At 44.0% G+C, this 23,362-nt stretch overlaps 1 protein-coding gene across 10 annotated transcripts in view; it reads right to left on the reverse strand.

Annotated features, from left to right (window-relative positions):
- RAPGEF1 (Rap guanine nucleotide exchange factor 1) overlaps positions 1-23,362 on the reverse strand; it is a 76,541-nt gene that overhangs the window by 46,754 nt on the left and 6,425 nt on the right. For all 10 annotated transcript variants that reach the window (XM_071817529.1, XM_071817528.1, XM_071817525.1 and 7 more), the window contains exon 2: positions 2,865-3,004. In XM_071817529.1, the coding sequence (XP_071673630.1) occupies positions 2,865-3,004 (140 nt within the window). The remainder of the gene's footprint in view (positions 1-2,864; positions 3,005-23,362) is intronic.

Here is a 23,362-nt window from a genome sequence, read left to right on the forward strand (position 1 = left end):
TGCTTTGAAACCCACACGTCAAACTGGGAGGGTGAGAGAAAAAGAATATACCAAGTGCAGATAGTAATGATAATGCAAGAAAAGAAGCAACAACTGCTGGTTTTAAATAGAGCTGCCCCTCTGATGCGATCAAAACCCTTTTACCTTTGGCACATCCCACTATCAAAAGGTCTTTTCCATCAATAAACGCAGTGGATCAAGAAAAGGGCAGGAGAAAAAGAGGAAAAAAAAGTCCAAACACCAAAACAATCTAAAGAGATGACTCCATTTTTGTACCCATCCCTGACAGTTTCAACGACACACATGGTGTTCACCCTTATTGAATAATTCGGCCGATTCCAATACGCCTACTTATATGAGAGCAGGGGGCAGGCTTCTCTCTCCATTTGCAAATAAAAACCACCTCTCTGATCAGTCTCCAACCTACAGTCACTTTGTGATGCTACTGGAACAAGAGAATCCAGACGTGTTCCACGGGGACAGGCTGAGAAAGCCAAGTTTTGGCATCAGTGGATGAGAATGGAACAATTCATTGGAATAAAGCTGAGTTGTGGTCACCAACTTCCGTGCCACCACCACACTGGAAGAGGAAATTCAGAAGTGATACGCGATATCTTAATGGCATTCTAGACAGGGGTGTTTTTTGAAAGTTTACCAGAGTATGCCTGGAGGACTTGTAATGCCACAAGTAGTTCCTAAGTGAGATTTAAATTAACTACTGAACACTGCTAGACAAAGAGCAGAGAGCTTAGCAGAGTCAGGTTTCACCATTATCTCCTCAGTAAATTCAGCTTCAAGAATTAATGACCTGTGGGCATTGTGTGCTCCCCATACTCTCGTCAGCCGTTAAACTGCTGCTTTTCTGCAAAACCAGGCCAGCAGCCCTAAAGGTTTTAGGAAGAACAATTCATAGGCAGCACTGGTTAGTAATTTGGGGCCAGCTGTATAAAAGGATTAGAGTCCCAACTCCCATTTATCTCCAACTTTAGAAGTCTTAGTCCCAGTCCAAGATCTGCAAACCACCCTGTCATTTTCCATCTCATCTGGGAAGTGCCCAAAACTCTGCTGCTGCTTCCACTTTTTGACAATATTGCTTGCCAGGCACCTCAAGTTCTGATCTGCAGCCCACGGCGCCCCAAACTCCTTTGTTGAGGAGCACCCTGGCAACTCGCTGATGTCAAAAACGCCATTTCCCATTCTTCAAGCATGCGTCCTCACCACCGCACAGTTTATTCCAGGATACGGAGCAGCTCGGTCCCTCCCACGAAGGTTTTGCACTTGGTATGAAATGACCGCACGCTCAGGGATGAGAGCGCCTGTGTATTCCCCGAGCGAGGGTGACTAAGGCCTGGTGGTCAGAGCTCTCAAACAGAAGTGAAAAAAATGTGGATTGCAGTTCCTGCTCGGATGGTTGTTTATGTATTTCATTCAACAACTGTTTCCTGTAGAAAGGCTTGTGACTTAATAGCTTAAACACTCTCCTGGTGCATAAGAGGGATGAGCTTGATTCTGAGAGGTCAGGGCTGAGAACAAGTGGAAACCCAAATCCTTTTGCAAGGGCTTTGCTTCCCCATTAAAAAAATATGTACATAAAAAAGGTTTCACATCTTCAGCATGCCTTATCAGTAAATCTTCTCACATTGTTTTTTAGAGAAGATAAAGAAAAGCAAAAACTTCACCTATGATTAACATGCTAATACATGTTACAGAACCACATTTGAAAAGGGTTCTCCATTTTCAAATTTATTTAATATGTGGTCACGTATCAATTTAAAGGAAGGCCTCTGAATTATCTCAATATACCATCCTCAGACATCGCTGGGATTAAAAGCCTTCAAGGAGTACTCCCAGATTTTATTTTTATTCTTTAGTAGCAGTCAGTAACACAAGGTGCTCGGCTTCCTAGAAAGCAGATTCATAACCTCTTGGGGGAAAACAAAACCTTACAGACTGGGAAATAAAAGCCTCATCATCTCCCACCTGCTGGTGCAGAAGAGGGCTGGGAAGCCCCGCAGCAGCTTCTCTGGGTGTCAAGCACATCACGCAGAATAAGATAACTGTACCCTGCTAACTGCCCTCACAACCACCACAACAATCCCCAGCAAAGACAACCTCAAAAGGTTTGCACCTCTGGTGCTGCACATTGGATGGGATTTTCAATAACTACAAAAGATTTTGAATGATTATAAATAACCTCGATCGTTCTTAACTTTTGGCTTGGATTTACACTTGAAAACTGCACCAGCACGGCACAGAGAGAGTCTCCAGTCACATAATCAGGTCACAACAGCAGAGGAGATGACACTTGGACCGGTTTGTGCTGGGAAAAGCAGTGAGCTCAGCTCTTCGAGGACGTGAAGCACGTTGGGTCTGAGGAACCGTGTGCTGGAATCAGCAGCTGCTTGGATGCATCTGCTGGACTCTCCCTGCCGATGTCGTCAGAGATTGAGCACGACTTTGGATCCGCTTCAAGGGTTTGCTCGCCTGGGTTTGGGGGTTTTAAAAGGATCACACCCCAAAAGCAGGCAGTTATTTGGAAGCTGTAAGCGTAACTATAGGGTGTGCGTGTTGGGAGGATGTGTCAGGCCATAAACTACATTCCATGATGAGATATTTAAACGCTTATGGAAGGACATCTTGTCAGGCTCTCCAAAGGGAATTACATGGCTTGGTTGCTCTTATTTTATACTACGCAGCAGAGTTTATAACTAACCAGAAAGTAATCCTGTGAATCCCTGAAAAATCTGCAGAATTCCGCCGAGGACAAAGTCACGCACTGAAAGCAGAGCTGCAGGTTTTGATAAACTGATACCAGCAAGAAAGAAACCCCCAAGATTAACAGAACGTATCCTTCATCTGCTTACTTTGTTCGCCGTCTTCTCTGGTGTTTTCACTGTCACGTCAACTTGCTTTCCTTTCTTTGAAGGGGTTCTCTTTATTTTTGGTGAATGAAACTTGCCCTTCAGCTTCATAGTGAACGAGGAGAGATGGGAACGCTCAGAATCTAGAAAGACACGGAAATGCGTTACTGGATTAGGGTGAATTTGTTGAAACCAGGGAAGTTGTGTTACAGCCTTATCTGGAAGACCAGCCTATGAAAAACATTGCAACCATGTAAATCTATTGAGTGGAAGAAGATAAAGAAAATTGTGGTTCTCTATTATGTTTCCAGTGCCCTCCCCAGGCTGCTCTGCCCACTCGGTAGCATCACCTTCCATGGATCGTCTGAAAAAAATCTCCAACCCTTGTCACTCACAATGGATTTCAAAGCAGAGAGCAGAGGAATCACTTCAATATCACAGCAGCCTTGAAGAAACTTAATTACAGAACTGCTCAACCTTTTAAAAATTGTATTTTCATGGGGTTTTTTTAATACCTAAAAGCTGAAGCTCAAAGGTTTTCAATCATGCCTTATGCAGACTTACTGTTGAAATATATTTTTATCTGTTTAGCCGCAAAACTAAATAAAACTAAGCTGCCTCATAGAGAGCAACTGAATGTATTCTGAGCAAAGAGCACTTTAATAAATGAAAGTCTGAATTGCTCTCTAGTGACCCAGATAATTCAGGAGAAGATGCCGAACTTGTCTTTAACTACGATATCAAGGGAAGTAAGCAGTTCTGCTGTATGTTTCATTTTTCTTTTAGATTATTTGGGAATCGAGTACACAAGCGACAGAGCCCGTGCATGCAGCACTGCAGCACCGCGTTAGCATGCAGGCTGCAAACAGAAAAGGCTGCTGAGTCAAATCTAGCACCCTGGAGCTAAATACCACACTGCGGCGCAAACCCCGCTCCTCGTACTCAGAAATGGCCTGACCACAGCTCAAGGGAAGGAACCCGCGCTTGCCTCCCCGTAAGGGCTGTCTCCCTTTCAACTTGGTTTCCTGCTAGCACGTTAAGGCCTTGTTATTAACACCTTACCCAGAGCCAGAGCTCTGGTTAGTTGTGTCCTCTAGCTCAACATTTTGCAGGCATCCTATTAATGGAAGCTGCACCAGCACTGATTCTCATCTGGTCTGACTGCAGACCTGTTCTCCATTTACAGGAGTAAATGTTTTTTAAAGTTTTCTGTGTATCATAAAGTCCCATTCAATGCGCTCAGGAGAGAGGCACTAAACCCCTTGCCCACCACAGATAAATCCAGACGTATCAGTTGGCCTCTGAAGAATCACTTGGAGCAGCTGGCACCCTAACTTAGCAACAATTGACGTCATTGCTTTGCATCCACACCGGGATCTCCAAACCTTTCAAATCTCCCCGGCCCCACAGGGTGCTGAAGGTCACCACTGAAACCAGCTCCTGGCTGCGGTGACAATGCTCTTGCACTCCCCCCCTCCAAAATAATTCGTATTTATTTCGTACACCATATGAGAATTTCTATACATGCACACTTGCCAAGAGAAGTCACGACTCTGAATGTATTTTTCAAGAACTGGCAAACAATTACAATAATTAATCTTCAGGGAAACGATGGTAGCAGTAACAAATCATGTCTGGCTCCTCCATGGGCTGCGGTGAGATCCAAGCTGCTAGTCTGAGCAAGAGAAGGTTCAATACCTACAAACCCCTTTGTAGCTTATGGTGATAATTCTGCCTTGCAGGTACAAGAAATTTGGAAGGGAGGAAGGTTTCCGAAGACTATAATTTCCTTTTCTCCTTCCCACCAGACGTTTGTAGCCAACATTTATGGGACAAGCACACGAGCAGCTGAACCAATGTGTGTACATGGTATGGAACCTCCAAAAGGAGATGTCGTGTCCATGGAGAGGAGATTCCCCTCACCACCACCACCACCCTGACCATTTCCATTTGCTGTCTCCACCTTTCTGTCCCCTCAAACACTGAATCATTCACACACCACGCTCTGAGGGGACACAGATCAACAGAGCAAGGACAGGAGCAAGCAGCTGAAGCAGAATGGGAACCTCCTAAAATAGTATTAATGAAGTAAACCAGCTGACGTTTGCAAAATTAATAAACGTTATTGTTTGAACAGCCCTACTAAGCCCTACTTTGAAGATCACAAATTAATGCAGCTTTTTACTACCACGTCTTTCCATCTACAACAAGCATTTTCCAGATCTCATCTGCTCATAGGCTTCTGATGCGTTTGCAGTTAAATGAGTCACAAACCAATATTCTCTGACACTCAATTACACTTAGCACTTAAAATAGCGCTTTTCTTGTTCCAAGCACATTGCGAACACATCTTTCCCATCCTTAAACAGCTCAGTCTCAACCTTACTCCATGGCACGGAGGTGAAGCAACTCATCTAAACAGAGCAGAGGTGAGTCAGTGACTCCAGGACTCGTCTCCATCGCACAGTCCTCTCCCCACATTCATGAATCAAGCAGTGGAGCTACTGTGATTATATTCAGTGAAAGCCAACCGACGTTATCCAGCACGATGGGCTGTATGGTTTTCAAGTAGATACATCATTCAAGCGTTAGGATTTGCATTTTAATGAATCTGGATGAAGTGGTATAAAAGAGAATGTACGCTTCAATAGGAAGGTATTCTAGCTCAAAGGTGGAAGTTACCTAAGCTTTTACAGACGAAGATGAAACTCTCCGCAAAAAGCACAGCTGAGCAAGACTTCCTAGCCTGGTTACCATAGCACTGGCCTGCTTTGAGAAAGTCACTTTTACGCTATATCCTCATTTAAATATCTAACATGTCCTATGTCTGTCCAGTTAAAAGGTTCAAAAAGCACAGCATGCCTTTGCAGATCAACTCATTTGATAACATGCAGAGAGAGGCAGAAAACAGAGCCATGACACTTCTCAAACCACTTCTGTCCCTCTGCTCCTCCCTGCCCGTCTACAGTAACCAGACCCCTTAATGCAGCATTGAGGTTGCTCTGAGCTCGGTCGGCTGCCCGCTGGAAATTGTTCTATCATATTACCCTCGCCTCTTACTCATGAATAACCAGCAGTGTTTAACTGGAGCCTCGGCACCGGCTTTCTGAACTTCTCTCTCTCCTTTCTGGAGGTTGCAGGAGGGTATCCCATACTCACTTCTATGCAGTGTCCAAATATTTATCAGATGAATGGGAAAAGACGGGGCAATAAACTCGATGGAGTGATTTCAACTAGAAGGGGAAAAAATAATAGTGTTGTATCAAAGCGTTCCTGACTTTTCCTCGGATTTCATCTGTCTGGATGCTCTGCTGTTGCACGTACTGGAAAATAAAATCCCTTCAAGATTATTTTACTATGGATCTGAGTTTCTTGATTTCTGACTGTAAGTTTTAATACGTCACTCGTTTCATTGCTAATTCCATCCCTCTATTAACGAGGCTCCCGCTCTGCTGTGCTTGATCGCGCTCCAGCTCTTGAGTCCTGCTCAGCTCTCAGGCTCGTCTCCCTTGGACAACATGTGTCTGGGGTCCAACCAGACACAGGACATGAGAAAGTTGCTGTTGCCAGCCTGCCCCAAACAGCCAAGTGTGGCCGGAGGGTTTTTTGGGCACCCACTGAGCCCCCCAAGCCCAGCACCCCATGGCTGACCAGGAACCACCTCGTCCTCCGGCAGCTCCGGTGAAGCGGTGCTGCCTGCCTGTTTGGTGGCAGAAAGCTAAACCTGGTGAGGAAAGAACTGCAGATTTTCAATGACAGTGGATTAAGAGGCACAAGGGAAGGCAGCTAAATCAGCTTATGTGCTTGCAGGCAAAGAAACTAGGCTGCTTAGGAGAAAGCCGGCAAGTCAAAGCCCAAGTCCACCACGGTCATAGGCAAGCAGTCACTTTCCACTGGGGTTCAAACCAGCGCCAGGAATCAAGTCGAAACACGTGCATGTTGGTGAATTCCACCAACCTAACCCAGTACCACATTATTTCAAGTCAAAATGAAAGTTCAGCCTTTTACAGAGCTCAGTCACGGCACTTTCCAGCTCCCCACCAGCTGTGCTGCACCAGGAGGCTCCAGAGATGGGCAATAACCCCCGGCTGCTGCTGGACCCCTGGTCATCCTTTTGTCACTACAACACAGCCCAATGGCACACAGGTTGCAGCAGCAGGGATGTGCAATTTAATTGTTCAACGTGTCAACCAAACTAATTGAAAATAGACTTTTTTTTTTTAATACAAGAACCCCAAGCTTCAGAATACCGTACCTTTTCTTCCCTTCACCTGAAATCTAAACCTTCCATCTTCTCTCACTCTGTATGTGTTCACACACCAAAACCCTGCAGCTTTAGAGGAGACAAAGCCTTAGAAAAGGGTTACAGTTCGTTCTCCAGCTTGGACTGACTCTTGCAGCTCGTTAGAATGAGCGGAGTCTAAAAATCTTATCCCACAAATGGTTCCCTTTTCTAAAGGCCATTTGGGTCTCTGCTGGATGCACATATTTAAAAGCTATCAGATTAAAAATAACAGCAGACATCTCTCCCCATGTCATAATGAAGCTATTGTGCACATTTTTAATCAACCGCTTCTGCCATTTATGCCACAAGTCCTTTGAAGGCAGAGGTGACTTATGTAATGAGTTACACAACGATGCCCATTAAAATGGCATTTGTTCCCTTCGGCTCAGCTCCATCATTTGTGGAAGACAAAAGGCAAGTTGCAAGGCTTCAGCTAAACCCTTGCTGACAGGGACTTTAAGAGTTCTGAAGCAAAAGGAAAAAATAATGAGTTATAGCTGAAAACAACCTTTCTGCTGCGCTGTACGTTTGGTGCAGAGAGAGACTACAGGGCTACGGCTCTGGCTCCTCTAGACCCAATTCTGCTCTCAGAAACACAGGAGAACAGGGGATTCAGGATGGACAGATGGGCACACGAGAGCTTCCCACGATAACCATGAAGCGTGCTGCAAAGAACAGATGTTTCAAGATTTTATATGTGTATTACTAGAATTCCCAACCATCTCCCACCCTCTCTTAACCTCAGGGCACGGGCTGTTATCTACTACATACTTGTAAGCACACAGATCTGTGCGGCCTTTGCCCTGCTGAAGTTTTTGGGCTCTCCTGGAATGCAAACATGAAAATAACAGTGATTGACAGAAAATCAAAGCCTTGGAGCTTTGCAGCTTGGAGCTTTGCTCTAACCTGAAACTCAAACAGCCTCTCCCAAGAGCCAAGTTCCTCAGCAGAGGAGCTGGTGGAGCCGATGCGGGAGGAACGGTGTGGAGATACCAGCGAGCTGTGGGCAACAGAAAGTACCGCAGGGACACTTCAAAATGCAGTTTTTACTAATATTGTGGTGGAGGGCATCTCTGCCTTTCTTGTGACTAAATGTTCGAGCCTACCAGTGTGTAGCTATGGGGATGGAGAGGAAGCACGAGGCACGTTGAAGAAACAGCTGAGGAAAGAGAACCCCAGATACGTTCTCGGTCCTTTCACACCTGCAAAGTAACTCAGCATTACAGCAAACAGCCTTCTGCTACATTTCACGCCCTCTTTCTCCAGAAGTCCTGGGGATGCTTAGAAGTTTAAAAATGCTGATACGCAGCACTGGTGCAATGCTTTATGTTCTCAAAAGGATGAACTGGGATCCTGAATACAGAAAAGACAGAACGTGGCAGAATAGAATTAAAATATCCCTTTTAAACATCTGAGCGTATCGCTGCTGCATCACGGGTGCTACAGAAGCCCCAGATCTAGCACTTCCATCTCTGTGAGTTTAGTTTGCTCAACTTTGCCATTACCCCCAGAGACCGAAGCAAAGAGAATTTATTCAGAAACAAACAAGACACCCGGCAGGGGATCCAGAAAGGAAAGAAAAAAGGGAGGGTGCAGTGTCAATCAGGAAGTTTGCCCACCCTAACCTTTGTACCTTAGGTGGAGCTGTTTGTGAGCTGCTCCAAGTCCCTCTCCAGGGAACCCGTTTGCCAGGAGAGCCGCCAGGTTTGGGAGGAAAACGGTGGAGGAAGGGCAGCTCGAGAATCAAACAGCCCTTCTGGAGCGCTAAAGAAACTTCTCCTTTAACATCACGTCACCTTCGAAACAGCCAGCGTTCGGGAGCGGAAAGACCGGCTGCCCTTTTTCTTTCTTGGCAACGTTACAGTGAATGAGCATAAACCAGCAAGCATTAATGATGTGCAATGACAGCACACAAACTTCTATGGAAAAGGGAGGCTCAGTTCCCTCTCAGCTGGCCAGGCAATGCTCACTGACTCACAGGCTTCATTATTTTTATGCCGCCCTCTGGGGCCTCCAGAGGAAGCAAAACATTTTTATTTGTCAGAGAGCACATTTTTATTTTGATTTTTTTTTTCTTCTTTCTAAGCAACCATGAATGAGGCATCTCCAGCTGCAGCAGCCTCGTGTGGAAAGAGCCCACAGTGTCTGCGAGGGAATCAGGAGGCACAGAGGGAGACTTAGCAATTCAGCCACGTCTCCCGACTCCAGCGAAAAGGACTGGGTCAGTCAGCAACATTAATTTTACAGTGCATTAGTACTACAGCCCTTCCTCCTCCCAGCTTCATATTCGGAAGCAAATCTCCAGGTTGCAAAGAAGAGAAGACGTACCAGATGAAGCAGCAAGTTCAGAGCAGCTGACTGGGCTCCCTCCTAGTCCTCTTTTAGCCTCAAGTATTTCAGAAGAGAGAAATCTTGCATGCAGATGTACAAATCAGGAATCCTTCAGCTGCTGCAAACCCTGCAGCAATGACACCCAACCAATCTATGGGGGCGAGGGAATTGAAAGTTGCAATTAATTGAACAAGGAGGGATTTAAGGGAGTAGGGCTTTGCTACCCAGTTTCTTCCAGCAGACCAAAGCTGGCTCTGAGACTTCTTTTGGAAAAAGATACTGTAATTTATTGATAAGCAGCAGACAGGACTTTTGCCCTGTTTTATCTGAAAGAAAGTCGCTCCAGCAGATTGGGCCCATATCAACTCACGAGCAGAAATGCTGCCATTCACCAAATCATAGCAGACCTTTGTGCCACATCTGGCGAGTCTCTGGTAATTTCCCATTTAAGTACTGATTTTGCACAGCCCTGCAAGCCCCAGAGAACTAATGGGATTACAACACTGGTAACACGACTCGTAACTCCCCCTGTGCCAGCAACGCTAAAACAACAAGAGAGTCAAGAAGCCTCCAATGTCAACATGACGGCTGTGGTCCACGCTCCCCCTGCTCTATACACAGAAACCACCAAGGTTGTTAACTAAACGTTTAATTTTAAATGGAAAGAAAACACCCAGTTACGAGGCACGGCCTCTGCGTTGCTTCAGCAAACAGCTCTGAGCACAAAAACTGCAGCGGTTGCGAGGGGAATCTGTTGAATTTCTCCGCTCACCAAACATGACTTAATAAGGGGTCCGTGGGCATCCCCACTCGTCTAACGGCTGTATGAGGATACAGTCATGACAGTGATTCAGACATCTAAAAATAAAGCCCTGTAGGCACAAGTCTGCGTGCACACTACCTGAGTCACTCAGGGCTGGAGGAGCATGTGAGCCAGAGCTAATTTGTCTCATTCACACCATTGCCACGGCCAAGCAAAAAGCCTTATCGCCGAGCTCTGCTTAAACTCCCCTCCTCTCATTTTACTCGAGCACATGTAGACTCTTTCCACGCTGAAAAACCTTTGTTGGGCTTGGGTTTCAGTCGTACGGCTGTCAGCGCTGAAACTCAGACCTGAAAGATTATAACCTGATGTTGCTGAAGCTGTTTATCCATCTCCAAGGTGACAGAATGTCGTCACTGGCACTCTGCAGGACGGCAAGCAGAAATGCATTGTTTTAGATGCTTCAGGGAAAAGCCTAATTGCTCGCAACCTGCCTACAGGTTCAACAGTTGAAAAATAAGGTTGTAAATGAGGTCTTGACTTCGCATCTGCCCCACAGCACCAGTTTGGAAAGGGAAAAACTCAGCCCTCTTCCATCCTCGGAGAGCAATCTCAGGTCTCATTCATTAGGCGATGGAAAAAAAAAGAGAAGCTGGCTCAGATCTGCCTGACACAATTTCCAGTTGCTTTGGACATTACTAATTATAGTCATCTTTATTTTTGACCTCTGATTACAGACTCTTTGCACATTCAGACTGGACTGCAAAGCTAACCCCTCTTTTCTAGTAGGCTTGGGAGGAACCTCATACCCTGCCCAAGAGCCACCGCCCACACTGCTCTGGGCTGAGCACAAGAAACAAGATCAAAACATGGAAAGCATTTGCTTAAACACGCTCAATTTTGTTTCCTTCTTTAGCAAGTGCCATAGATTAAGAGCAACAGTCCAGGTGAGAGTGTGATGTAAGCTCTTTTCCATGCATGTTAAGAGATGAGCTAACTTCTCTGCAAGGAAGCCTCGTTTCTCACTGTTCTGACTAGCACTGTATCCTCGGGGCGCAGATGCTGAAAAGCAGATATTCGGTTCGGTAAGATTAAACATGTCTGCACAGCTCCTGTGCACCGTGCCGGGGGCTCACAGCTCTGCAAGAGAAAGACAAATGGATTGCAGGAGCCAGGCCAGCGCTGTCTCCTAGAGGGGCATCGCAATAGGAGTGCAAACTGCCCTAATGTTGCTTACTCAATCAAACAAGGCATCACAGGAGGGCTACGCAAATCACTCAACTTTGAAGTCCTGCTCTGCTGGTGCCCCAAAGGGCCAGCTCTCTATCTGCACATACACACAAGCGTGTGTGCGAAGTGATACAGCGGCACCGGAGGTGTGAAATTTCTGATGTAATCAGCTCAGATGCTGCTTTTACATGATTGTTGTGCCGCTCGCATAAAGGGTTAAAAAGCCCCAAGCCATATCCTCAGTTCCATACTCTGTTCTATACCTGATAGGATCTGCAACCAAACCACCAGTTTTATTGCCTGCCTACGGGCAGTAGGAAATTTTAGTCTTCTATAAGCACAATTTGAAACATCAGTGCCTCCAGCAAGGGGAAACTGAGATGTTAATTGAACTGAACAGCCAAGGAGGGAGAGGAAATACTAGGCCTGGTGTAAGTAGTCTCTTAGCTGTAGGATTAGCACATCTTGGTACCATCATGGCAGGAAACATGAGGCGGCTTAGGGAGTCTGAGATATCTATATTTTACTCTAATGCACATAAACATTAAAAGTGACTTCAGCAGTAAACAATTATTTGTGTAAACTGTCTATTTTATCCTGTCTCCTCATGTCTGAATTAAAACCACCTGGTTACATCGCTCCTACATATGACAGGTTTCAAGGCGGCACACTGCTACACAATGAAATCCATTCGCCTCCTCACCGAACAAACAAGGAGGTTCTGCGTTTTTTTCCATGGACTCAACTCTGAAGCTCAGCAAATAAACTCTCAACTGCATTTACTTCTAAACTGCTGATTTCTGTAGAAGAATGACAGATGAAGAGGCATCTCCTGCTTCCTTTGTGGCAACTCTGCAGTTAGGAAAGTCTGAATACACTAAATGTGCCATCACTCTTCATTAACCTGAAAACCAGCCATGTATCTATTGCAAAGAGTGCAAAACATGAAGATGTCTCAAACAAATCTTGGAAAAGGCATTTGACTTGGGAAAACCTGCTTCATTAAATGTGTCAAGAGTCTCGAGTTCCTCCACAGAATTCTCCTGGAGTCTATAGGACTTCAAACAATACACAGCATTTCTGCCTCCATCCTGATTTTTACACACAAGCCATAGGTACAAAACATCCATAATGGTTTGATTGCCCTCATTTGATAAAAATACACAACATTATATATCGAGGTCACAGTGTTAAATGATGAAACTGAACTCAGTCATATAGAAACTTCGAAAGATGTCGCTCAGAAGAGCTGAGCTGGTTTTCTGGCAGCTCTATGAATCTGTACTCTTAAGGAGATTGCTTGAAACTATAATACACCGTTAATTTACCCTGATAAAACATATCCACGTTCAAAGCCACAAGAGCCTTATAACCCAAGACTCTATAAATGAGAGCCTTTCTGTCTAGGAAAGTTAATTCAAATCAAGGCGAAGGGTGGAAACTCACATACATTATTCCCAATTAACTCCCTACAAGGTTTTACTTTGGAATCAGACTGTCCACTTGCAAAGTGGGTTGAGCTATTTAGAAGCCAAACTGGCAATAAAGGGAAATATTTCAGGATAATTCTCATATATATGGGAAGATGTTTCTCAAAGATAAAGTCTTGCTTTGTCGAAGGCAAGTCAGCTGTAGACCAAGCAGCAAAGCTCTAGGCTTCCATTTAGACAACAGTCTAAACAAAGCCTAACCTAATACCAAAGGAATTTGCAGAATGATTCTTTGGCCCCTTTAATGTCAAAACTGCCACCTCTGTGTCTCTGAAATGACTTGGTGATGGTTTTTCATTTTACACAGCCAGAACTTCACGGCACAAGAGGTGGGTGTTCAGAGCAAGTGACACTTGCCATCAGTCACATGAAAAATGAACGCAGAACAGACACAAAACCATGTCAATACTGGTGGAGGACCCACCTGGGTGACAGCAGCTCAATTCTTGATGTCACTGTGAGTGGCATTAAAGGACAAAACGGACTAACTGTGACCCTGAAGCCACATAATATTCCTATAATCGGCTTGAAACGCGCGGCCTGTCAACAGGCAGCAGATACTGAACAGTCTGGCAAAGCTGCCCAAGCAATAATCAGGCTACTGTGGAAGAAATGCCCAATATTCACAGCAAATGACCCAGTATAACCAGTCTCACCATCTCTAACGAGCTCTGCCAATAATACGAATGCTTACAGTTGCTTTCAACATTTCAAATCAAGAAACCACTCCCTCATATTCTTAATTGCCTTCCGCAGCAAAAGAGACAGGGATTTGGAGTCTCCATAAATTCTGCCTAGGAGAGAAGTCATCCCATTAATTTTCTACCAGGCTTATTTTATAAAATCACTAGCCAAACCAGAGTCCAATAATGAGATGATCTATTTGGAAAAGACATTTTGCTTGGAGTAAAAAAAGGAACACCATTTTAATCTATAATGCCCATAAATCACTTTATTTACAGACTACAGCCTAGGGACTCGGGGCCAATCTAGTGATGGGATTTCTCTTCTCTTTGCACCGTGTCAGCATCTGGTCTCTTCATGTGAAAACAAAAAGCTGCCCAAGGACGTTCTAGCACTTTCACACCCTGAACCACCCAAAGAGTCTGCCTAGTTTGGTTAGTTATAAGCACACTGCATTTTGAATTTCCTACCATTAGTACTGAACGTGAATATATGGTAACGCTGACTGGTAGAGCAGGTTGTGTTCAACTTCGAACAAATATAAACCACTTCTTTATCGAAAAGCTGAAATCGAATGCTTCAAGGCTTCTTCCAGAAAGCGATAATGCAACAAAATGATGGGTGCCCAAGGCAAACACCAGTAAATACAGTCAGAAGCACGTCCTCCTCTCCCTAGGCGTGTTCCTACTGTTCAGTTATATTGTGGTAGACATGGCTTATTACAGGATTTTCACACACCTAAGCAGTCAAGCCTAGGAGTGTTCTTTTTTTAAATTTAAATAAACATTTTACTCCCATATATACGTAATCCTTTTAAAGAGAAGCTCTGATCGTGCTGAATTACTGTACCAAGAAACAGCCATCTCCAAGATAAGAGATAACAGCCAGGCATGAGAAAAATCACAACAGGAAGAAGAGGAATTATATTCCAGATATAAGAGCAAAGGACACAGCTTTCAAAGCATGCTAGGGGCTATACAGAGCCCACTTATTGCAGATAAGAATTCAGATTGAATTTTGGAGGTCTAGGCTGAAATACAAAGAGTCATAATATTCCTGGGGGTAAACAGCTCCAAAGAGCACCAGTGTTACAGGAGGAGGCTTCTTGAATGAAATTACCATCACTCCTACTTGAATTCACATCTTCTGGTTGTGTGTTAACACAATAATCTTGTATTATCTTAACCGCAGTCCATCATTTTACCTCCACAGAAGCACAGGCCAGCAAAGGGAATTCCAGAGTCCAAACCCACTGATACAGCTCAAGCTGGATCACAAATATCACAGCGTAACCGTATCTCACAAAAGGTCACCCACTGGGACCTGATGCAAAACAAGGGAAAACAAAACAAGGAAACCAAACAAGGAAACAAAACAAACAAAGAAAACCTTAAACAAAGAAGGAAAATATCTGAAATTCATCAGCCCATCCACTTCAGTCCTGTTAATTCATGTTGATCTGGATTCTTACAGCCAGTTCTACATTTGCAACAATGTGTCATTTTATTCAAAAATAAACCAACCTGCATTTGAATTTCTACAGAAGAGCACAGATGTACACAACGCTTTGCATGTTAAACAACGTGGCTTCATAGTGGCTTGGATTTCACATGTGCCCACTATTTCAATGGTAAATCTGTTCTGACGTTGCTTATTGTTACAGGATCTAAAAAATACAGACAAAGAGCGCGGCTGACATGGGAGTTTTGATAGCAAACAGGCTTTTTACCGAGAGCTCCACAGACAGAGAAGGGAAAAAGAGGCTGATCAGTCGTCAGTCAGAGTCCTTTTAATCAGGTTGAAACGCTTTGCTGCAGAGAGGGGGTTCAATCTCTCCGATCCCCATTCCCATCGCTCACGCTGCTTTCTTAATTAGCAGCAAGTGGACAACAGCTGTCAGCAGCCCGGAGGCCAGAGAGTTATCAGTAAAAACGGGCATGTGTTGAGGAGAGAGACACAGGGTGAGCACCAAACGGGTCTGTTAAATGATGAGCGGTCAATACACGCGAGAGATCCGGCCGCAGCCGAAATGGCAAACGGACACACGGCCTCGAACACCGAGATGCAGAGGATGCTCTTCCTGTTGGCTTCAGCCTGGTCGTTTTAACATATGACTAATTGCAACTCAACTTTTTTTTGGTTAGTATTCCCATAACAGGAAAATTTAAACTGAGAATAGAAGGAAATGGGAAGGCCATCCTAATGTCTCGATGGAAATATATGGGGGTCAATTCAAAGGCACAGCACAATCAAGCCTTCAAGACCGTTCCTGAGGTTTCAAGCAGAAAAGCTGAAGCACAGGAGAGAGGGGGAAGACAGCAGAGAAACTTTAGCAAAGGATACAAACTTAATCAGGCAACTGGAAGCCATAACCTCAAATAGCATGGAAGGAAAAAACTCTACTCAGTCATTATTATTTTTGTATTAAATCCTATGAGGCCAAGTCATTGGCCCAAGTCACCCTCTTACAGCACATCTCAGACTAATGTGGATAAAAATAGACTTATTTCTTAAATAGGTGATACCCACTGGTCAAGCCACGTGCTTCTCTGACAACACAACTCTCAGGATGATCATGAGTCTCCAGATGATGAAGAACTAAAATAATTGATTCCCTGTTGGAGGCATTGATTACTGGCATTTGTGGCAGCCGGGGAACTCTGCGACTGTAAGCAATAATATGTATTATTCAAATTTCCCAATGAAAAATTGCCATCACCCTAACTTCTTCAAAAAAAGCCAAGCTTCTCTCAAATTTGGCTTTAACCTACCCAGGGAGCATAGATTTGGAGCAATTTTCTGAGGCCTGTCTGGCAGGCTGCAGTTCTGCCAGTTCTAAATATACAGTAGCTCTCCGAGCCTAAGCCCACACTGGGAAGCTGGGCTGAAGATGGAAGCGTTTCCCCAAGCTGCCAGTAGAGCAGCAACCCATTTAAAAACCCTCATCAAATTAAGTGCTTAATTACAACTCAGACTTTGAGACTCTGGAAATGAGGGTAATCTGCTGGGAAATTTATTAGCCTCCCACTAAAGAAATTGCAACATACAAGCGCAAAGTTTGAAGAGCATCAGCCCATCAAATCTCACCTTGTACAAGATTCCTCAACCCTAATTCCCAGAGAATATGAGGTGAGGTCCACAACTTAATTTCAGGTTCTTGAGCCTCCATGAAAGATTAGGATCAACATAACCAGGAGGCTGAATTGGGAACAGAAGGTTCACATGATTCTAGGTGGCACAGAGTATTACCTGCATCTTCCCTCAAATGGAGAGGTGCCCCCGCTACATAGCACTACACCTTCTACTCTCACTACTTAATGTCCAAATGATCAAAATAACAAGTTAAATCACAGCAGCAAAAGAATCAAGGGGAGAAGTTGTACTCACTTCTCGCCTCCCTACAGTCAGCACTTTCCATCACCACTCACCATGAAGGCAAAAGTACAGAATGCTTATCCAATGCTCTAAAAATGAAAAGTTCTAGATAAACACTAAGCGTTACACATTTTCCTTTCTGATTCATGAAACTATTGCAGCAAGGGAAATTGAATTCTGTTCTCAGAATAAGCCAGACATCCCTCATTTCCCCTTGCTACCACCCCCATGTGCCGCATTCAGCAGCAGGAGAGGCTCTACTGCTTGGGCAAGACGTGTGTGTGTGTCCCTTTGCTGTGACATACGTACCACTATTTGCTGGCACATCCCTATACATCTCCAGGACAACCACGCTGAATCAAACACTCGTGACCCAGGCTCTTCGACAGGATGCCCTACGAGCCAGACGAGTACGCGTCAAAAAGATCGTAAATTAGGAGAAACAAAGGGCAGTGACAGGTGACAAAGAAGAAATCATATCCTGGTTTCAAAGATAAGAAGAAACAATACAAAATAAAAGCAATTCAGATGCAGAGCTCAAAAGTAGGACGAAGGAAGTAACTGAACTTGGGTTGGAAGCGTCTCAGGAGCTGAGCTGGAAACTACGATGGGGTTCACTTGTACCATACATCAGCTATAGGTGAACGGGTTTTCCCCTTCAGTGGCTCATCTCTGCACGCTCAGCTTCCAGACAGGTTCATGTTTAGAGCACGGCACTTCCTGCTTATTCTTTTTCTTTCTTTTATGAGCCACAGGTCAGCAGTTCTGCTACAGCCACCGTGTCCAGAAACGCCCCCCGAGCCCAGCGTCCCCCCTGCTGCTCACAGCTGGCGCCCATCGGAGGGCTGTGGATCAAAATCATTACCCCTTCTTCCAGAAAATGTCAACTGCAGAAATCACCTGAAATGGTCGTTAATTAAAAATAAACTTTTTGGTGGAAAGCTATGGAAATCTATCTATCGGTCTCAACAAAGTCAGCTCTGTGGTTAAAAACAGAGAGAGACTATACCATAAAGCCCCAATCTAGTGATAAGGAAACTCAGGACAGGGAGGTGACTGCATCTCAGTGTGCGCCCTAATACAGGCCTTGGCAGAAACCCAGTCTAAGTGACACTGGTGCTCCAGTGCTAGGAAATGCTAAAAGCCGCGGAGCCGGTTGAGATTACAGAGACAGAATCTGCTGCATCAACTCAACTCGGGATAAATCAAATAAATTTGTACCCTGAAGCAAGAGTCTGAGGAGTGTCCAGACAAGCCTTTACAAATACTAACTAGCCTGAAGTTAAATACCTCTCTGTAAACTATCCTACGCACTTTGATACCATAAGAAAGTGAAATTTTTTCCGATACAAAATTCCAAGCAAGTGAAAATATGAAAGCAGCTCTTGGTAGAGCTTAACCACACTTTGGGGCTGATTATTTAAGCTTGTGCTGCTTCCTACCAATATTAAGGCGTTCATAAGATTTTTCATATGGGTTACTCATACCGAACAGCTGCTTTGGCAACTGCTGGAAGCAGCATGTACTTCCTGCCTTGAAATAAAGTCATCAATATATCTCAGTACAGAAAATCATACTCTTTAAAACAATTCATCATAGGGTTTGGATATCAACTGGCTACGTGCCACCGACACTCCCTTAAACAATGGTTACACCCTCTATACAGCTAAAAATGAAATAGCTGAAAGGGAAGACGTTTTATGCAAGTTCCCAGGGTAAAACACATCTGAGAAGCACTGGTCTGGGACTGACATTGTTCTACTGAAAGAATAAATATCTGAGTCCAAATCCTATTTCCTTCACCACCTTCCCAGACTCGCACAAGAAGAAAATCCATCTGAACTTTCCTTTTACACTTCTGGTGCTCTCTAACAGAATGAAAGCCCAGCATTTTAAAAAACTGTTAAATAAATCAGAAGTGCTGCAGATTATGATTTAACCTTTTGTTAACGTCACTTGTAGTGCCAGTGAGACCGTTTGCCAGCTAAGGAGAGGTCTGAAACTCCTTCAGTGTTGACATTATGTTGAACACAAACATTGAGGGATCTGCCCATCCCACAGAGATCTCCTCGCGTAGCGACGCTGCTCACAATGCTGCCACAGCGAGACGGGGTGTCAAGACAAACATCATTGTATTAATTGCATCTGTTGATTAACCAGCCCAAGAACAGCCTTGTTTCAGTCACAGGCTTTATAAGACAACACTGAAATGTTACTGTAAGTATTGAGATGGATGAGTCAACAGACAAAACACAAAAGCATTTGTAAGGAGACTGGCGCTCGAGTAATTTGATGAGCTGCTCAGCTACGCAAAACGATGGTCTTTATTGACATAGCTTGCTCATATAGTCCTTAACTTGGTTTTATGTCTGTTTTGCAAGCTTTCCACTCAAAGCTGCACAAACACACACGTCATGTTACCTTTGCAAAGGTGGAAGATGGGTAAAGATGCACAACTAATCTGAAAGTAGTTTAAGAAGTTGCACTAGATACTAATCCTTCTCACTTGGGGAGTTTACAATTGCTCTCCTCTGTATTTTGGAGGCTTTCCTTGACCGTGTGGAGAGAAAGACTTTTCAAACCAACAGCAGAATAAAACGCTGGGGGTTTGGGGTTCAGAGCAGTGCAGGGACCACCGGCTGCAGACCACAGGCAAGTGGCTCCTTCCATTCTCGCTCGGCTGAAACAACCCTGCAATGCCACATAAGGTCAGTAGATTCAGGTTACTAAATGAATGACATTTAAAACCTGATATCCCTCTCATCCAAAACCATCTGCAATTCATCTGTTAAGGCTGAGATTATTCATCCTGGGGGAATTATCCACTAATCAGTTTTTATCTCCAAACTCGGTCCTCATGCTTGCAGACAGCCAAGAGCTCAGTCTGGCAGAGGTTTTGGTTCCCTCTGCTCTCACCGGAGGCCACGGTAACACAGAACAGTCTCCCATGGGACAAGCTGTAAAACACATTTGATGGTGACTTCATGACAAAAGGCACTAAGGGAACTGGCACCAATTCATCAGCCAAGGTAGAGGCACAAAACAAGGCTTCAAGTTATGCATCACCTTAGCTAAGCTGGGCCTTAGTTCTTCACGCTTTCTTGCATGGGGAACTGCTGCGTGTGGTTTTGCCCCACCATGATTTTATGAAGTAGGATAAAAACTAAGCAAAGCCAGAAGGCACAACAGGAAAAGGGGTAAGGGTGCCAGCATTTCCCCCAAATACACATACACAGTGGTCAGCATGGACTTTTGGCTTTTAAGCTCACTTTCTCCCTACCTGGTTGCTTTCAATCCCTGTGCTCTGCAAGTCCTCCTCCTCTACCTGTTACTGCTCATCCTCTTGCTCCAGCTCTGTCCTGTTCCACCAAAGCATTTCCTATTGACTGCTCGTTTACTACAAAAGTGGTTCATTCCATTCACTGGTCCATACTACGTACCAGCACGAAATTCATTTACATCTCCATCTCCCAGAGCAGTTCTCCCTGTTCTGCAGGGGCTTCAAAATAAGATGCGCCCTTCACTTGCAATGAGCACGCAAAATATCCAAAATTCAGGCTGGTAAGTTGCCTCCCGCAATTCACCCAGAAGCCAAGGCCATTACTGCAAAACTTGCAGTTTGCATCAGTAAACACAGTAATGTAATAATTTTGGTTCATCTCATTTTCGATGTTGAGGATTATGTAAAAATAAAAACAAAAGCAAACTGAACTGGATTTCTTCGACAAGCAAATTGTTGAACTGGCCACAAATCATATTGTACCCACTGTGAAAGAGACATTCTGGAGATTCTTCAGCTGGTATGATTCAGGATAAAGGGCATTTTACAGCTGTACAACAGAGAGTATTTTGGGAAGGAGAAATGTTTTTAATTCCCTCTGGTTCATTTAATAAAATCTAAACATCATAGCTTAAAATAACCCTGACAGACAAAGCAGGCCAGACCTTCCTATCCAATAGTCTAACCATGTAGTGCATCAAAACTGTGGGATGGAGAAAAAGAAACCATTTACACAGAAAAGCAGGAATCTCTCTACCCAGAGCCATTTGTTTTACTCTGCAAGTATTGACAGATGAGTAATGAAAACTGCTGCAGACACGGGCTCTTCTTCAAGGCAGCGTCAGTTAATAAACCACAACCACAGCTGCAAAAATATTCAGGAATTTAACTAAATGACTCCTTCAAGGGCACAGGATGGCAGGAGGAGCCAGTTTTCATGCTTTTTTACCATCCCAAAGGTTAAGATCATAGTGTGCAGCATCAACACAAACCAGTGCTACTTTCTGGATAGGAAAGCTTTGAGTAACGATTTCATTAAATGTATTCTACTGATATTTCTAGTATGATTTTTTTCCCATTAGGATCATGTTTGAAAGTTAGCATAGTAGGTTGCCAAAGCTTTTAGCTGTGAAGTACCTCACCTGAGAGCTATTACATGATAAAAATAAATTAAAATAATCCTAAACCCTCAGGACAAGCCACAGCACTGATAACATTGCTGAGAACGGAGTTTTGCAGGATTTATCAACTTTGGATGCTGGAATCAGATCAGGACCTCAATCAACATCCATGTTAATAGCACATATATTCTGGGAGTGATTTTGGAATCAGTTATGTTTTCACTTGATGGGAGAACTTTTTTGCATATTGCCAGTGGAGCCTCAACAGCCCGAATGCCCAAGAGCTGTAACCTCGGACTCTATTATATTATTTACAGCAGCCTTAAGTACTTGCAGAAATCGAAAAGTATCAAAACAATGACACAAAGGACCAACAACCTTTCAACATCGGTTTTGTGGTTCCTAACACTATGACACACCTTGCTGCCAGAGACTCTCGGGATTTAGAGATAAACTCAGCTGCCCACCTGTCAGAAATAATCCCACAGATGTTTCCTTCGTTTTCCCATCTTTACCATGTTAACTGCAGCCAGAACAAAAAGCGTAAAATACACATTGGGGTGGTCTGAACAGAGATAATTGCGGTCATCCACCAGGTAAGCATTTTTTCCTTGTGGATGGAGTCAAAAGCCACAAGGACCCTGACAACCCTGGGCAATGACACGACTGCCACCAACGTCTGGTCCCAAGGATGGGTTTGACCCCTTGGACCAGCCAAGGGGAAGCTCGGGGATGTTCTCCTGTGTGTCACTTGCGGTGTGCGTGACGTCCCCAGCGAGCCCTACAAGTGTTACAGCGAAACACACACCTCAGACCTGAGGTCTAATGAGCAAGGCTGTAATTCGGGGTAAAACATAAGAGGAAGAGCTGCCAATGCATATTTGAAGAAACTCATACAAGTGCGTTCACCTGAGATGGATGGGAGCAAAACCATCTTTGTTTAAAGTCTACCTGGAAATACACACAGGCAGTGATGAGAACCAAATTCCTTGTATATAATCAAGTTTAAAGCTTCTTCTAATTAGAAAACGTACACCTAAAAAAAATAAGATGGAAAAAATATATCCAAATAGGGATATTTAATTTCTTTGTATATGAACGTTGCAGCGCACATCACTCCCAACAATTAAATGCAAGGTTGCATTGTTAAGCAAAAGTTGGATGGGAACCATCCACGCTTTATCTCCCCATACTCAAACTGACAAACTAAAGTTAAGGTAGTCAGAGCACAAAGCGAGAGGATAATGTATCAACCAAGGAAAGCTGTATTTTCAACAGTACTGCTGTGCTAACTGAACCCGCTGTGGGATGGATTCAGTGAGCGCTGCTCTCTAGAATTGGCTGGAATGCGCTACACAACCAGAAATAAAATATTGATTTCCCTGGGTGCCCTTTATTACATGATGTTTGGTTTGTAAAGGAAACTTTCTAAATAGGGAATTTATTCCTGAGGCTATTTTACCACATCTTGGGGAGCATGGACAGGACAGATCAGTAGACTGAGAAGTACAACGAAAACATGAAAAGGTAGGGGATAAACCAATGCATGCTGTACATCGTCAACACACTTTTTACAGATATAGAATTACACATTCAGCCTCTTGCTAAAATTCTATGAAGGTTTCATCAACCAAGCTGCAGCACCTGCTTACTTGAACTTTACCCCTTATTTGTAACTATTCCTGGATCTTAACTTTACTGATTTTTTTCCTTTCTTTCCAGAAGCCTAAAAAGAAAATTCTCATCTATTTTCTTTCAAAACCCAAGATTTCTATACATGCGAGGTATGAAATTAAAGATCTTGTTTAGAATATAAATGGGACTGGTTCAGTGAATACGTTAAGTACACAACAAAAGGCATCCCTGCGTGAAGCCTTCAGAGAGAAAGAATGAGAGCATGAGAGGGCCAGCGAGCTTTAACCTTCCTCCCTCAGCAAACAAC

Source organism: Patagioenas fasciata, chromosome 20 (genome assembly GCF_037038585.1).
Source record: "Patagioenas fasciata isolate bPatFas1 chromosome 20, bPatFas1.hap1, whole genome shotgun sequence".
Classification (NCBI taxonomy): Eukaryota; Metazoa; Chordata; class Aves; order Columbiformes; family Columbidae; genus Patagioenas; species Patagioenas fasciata.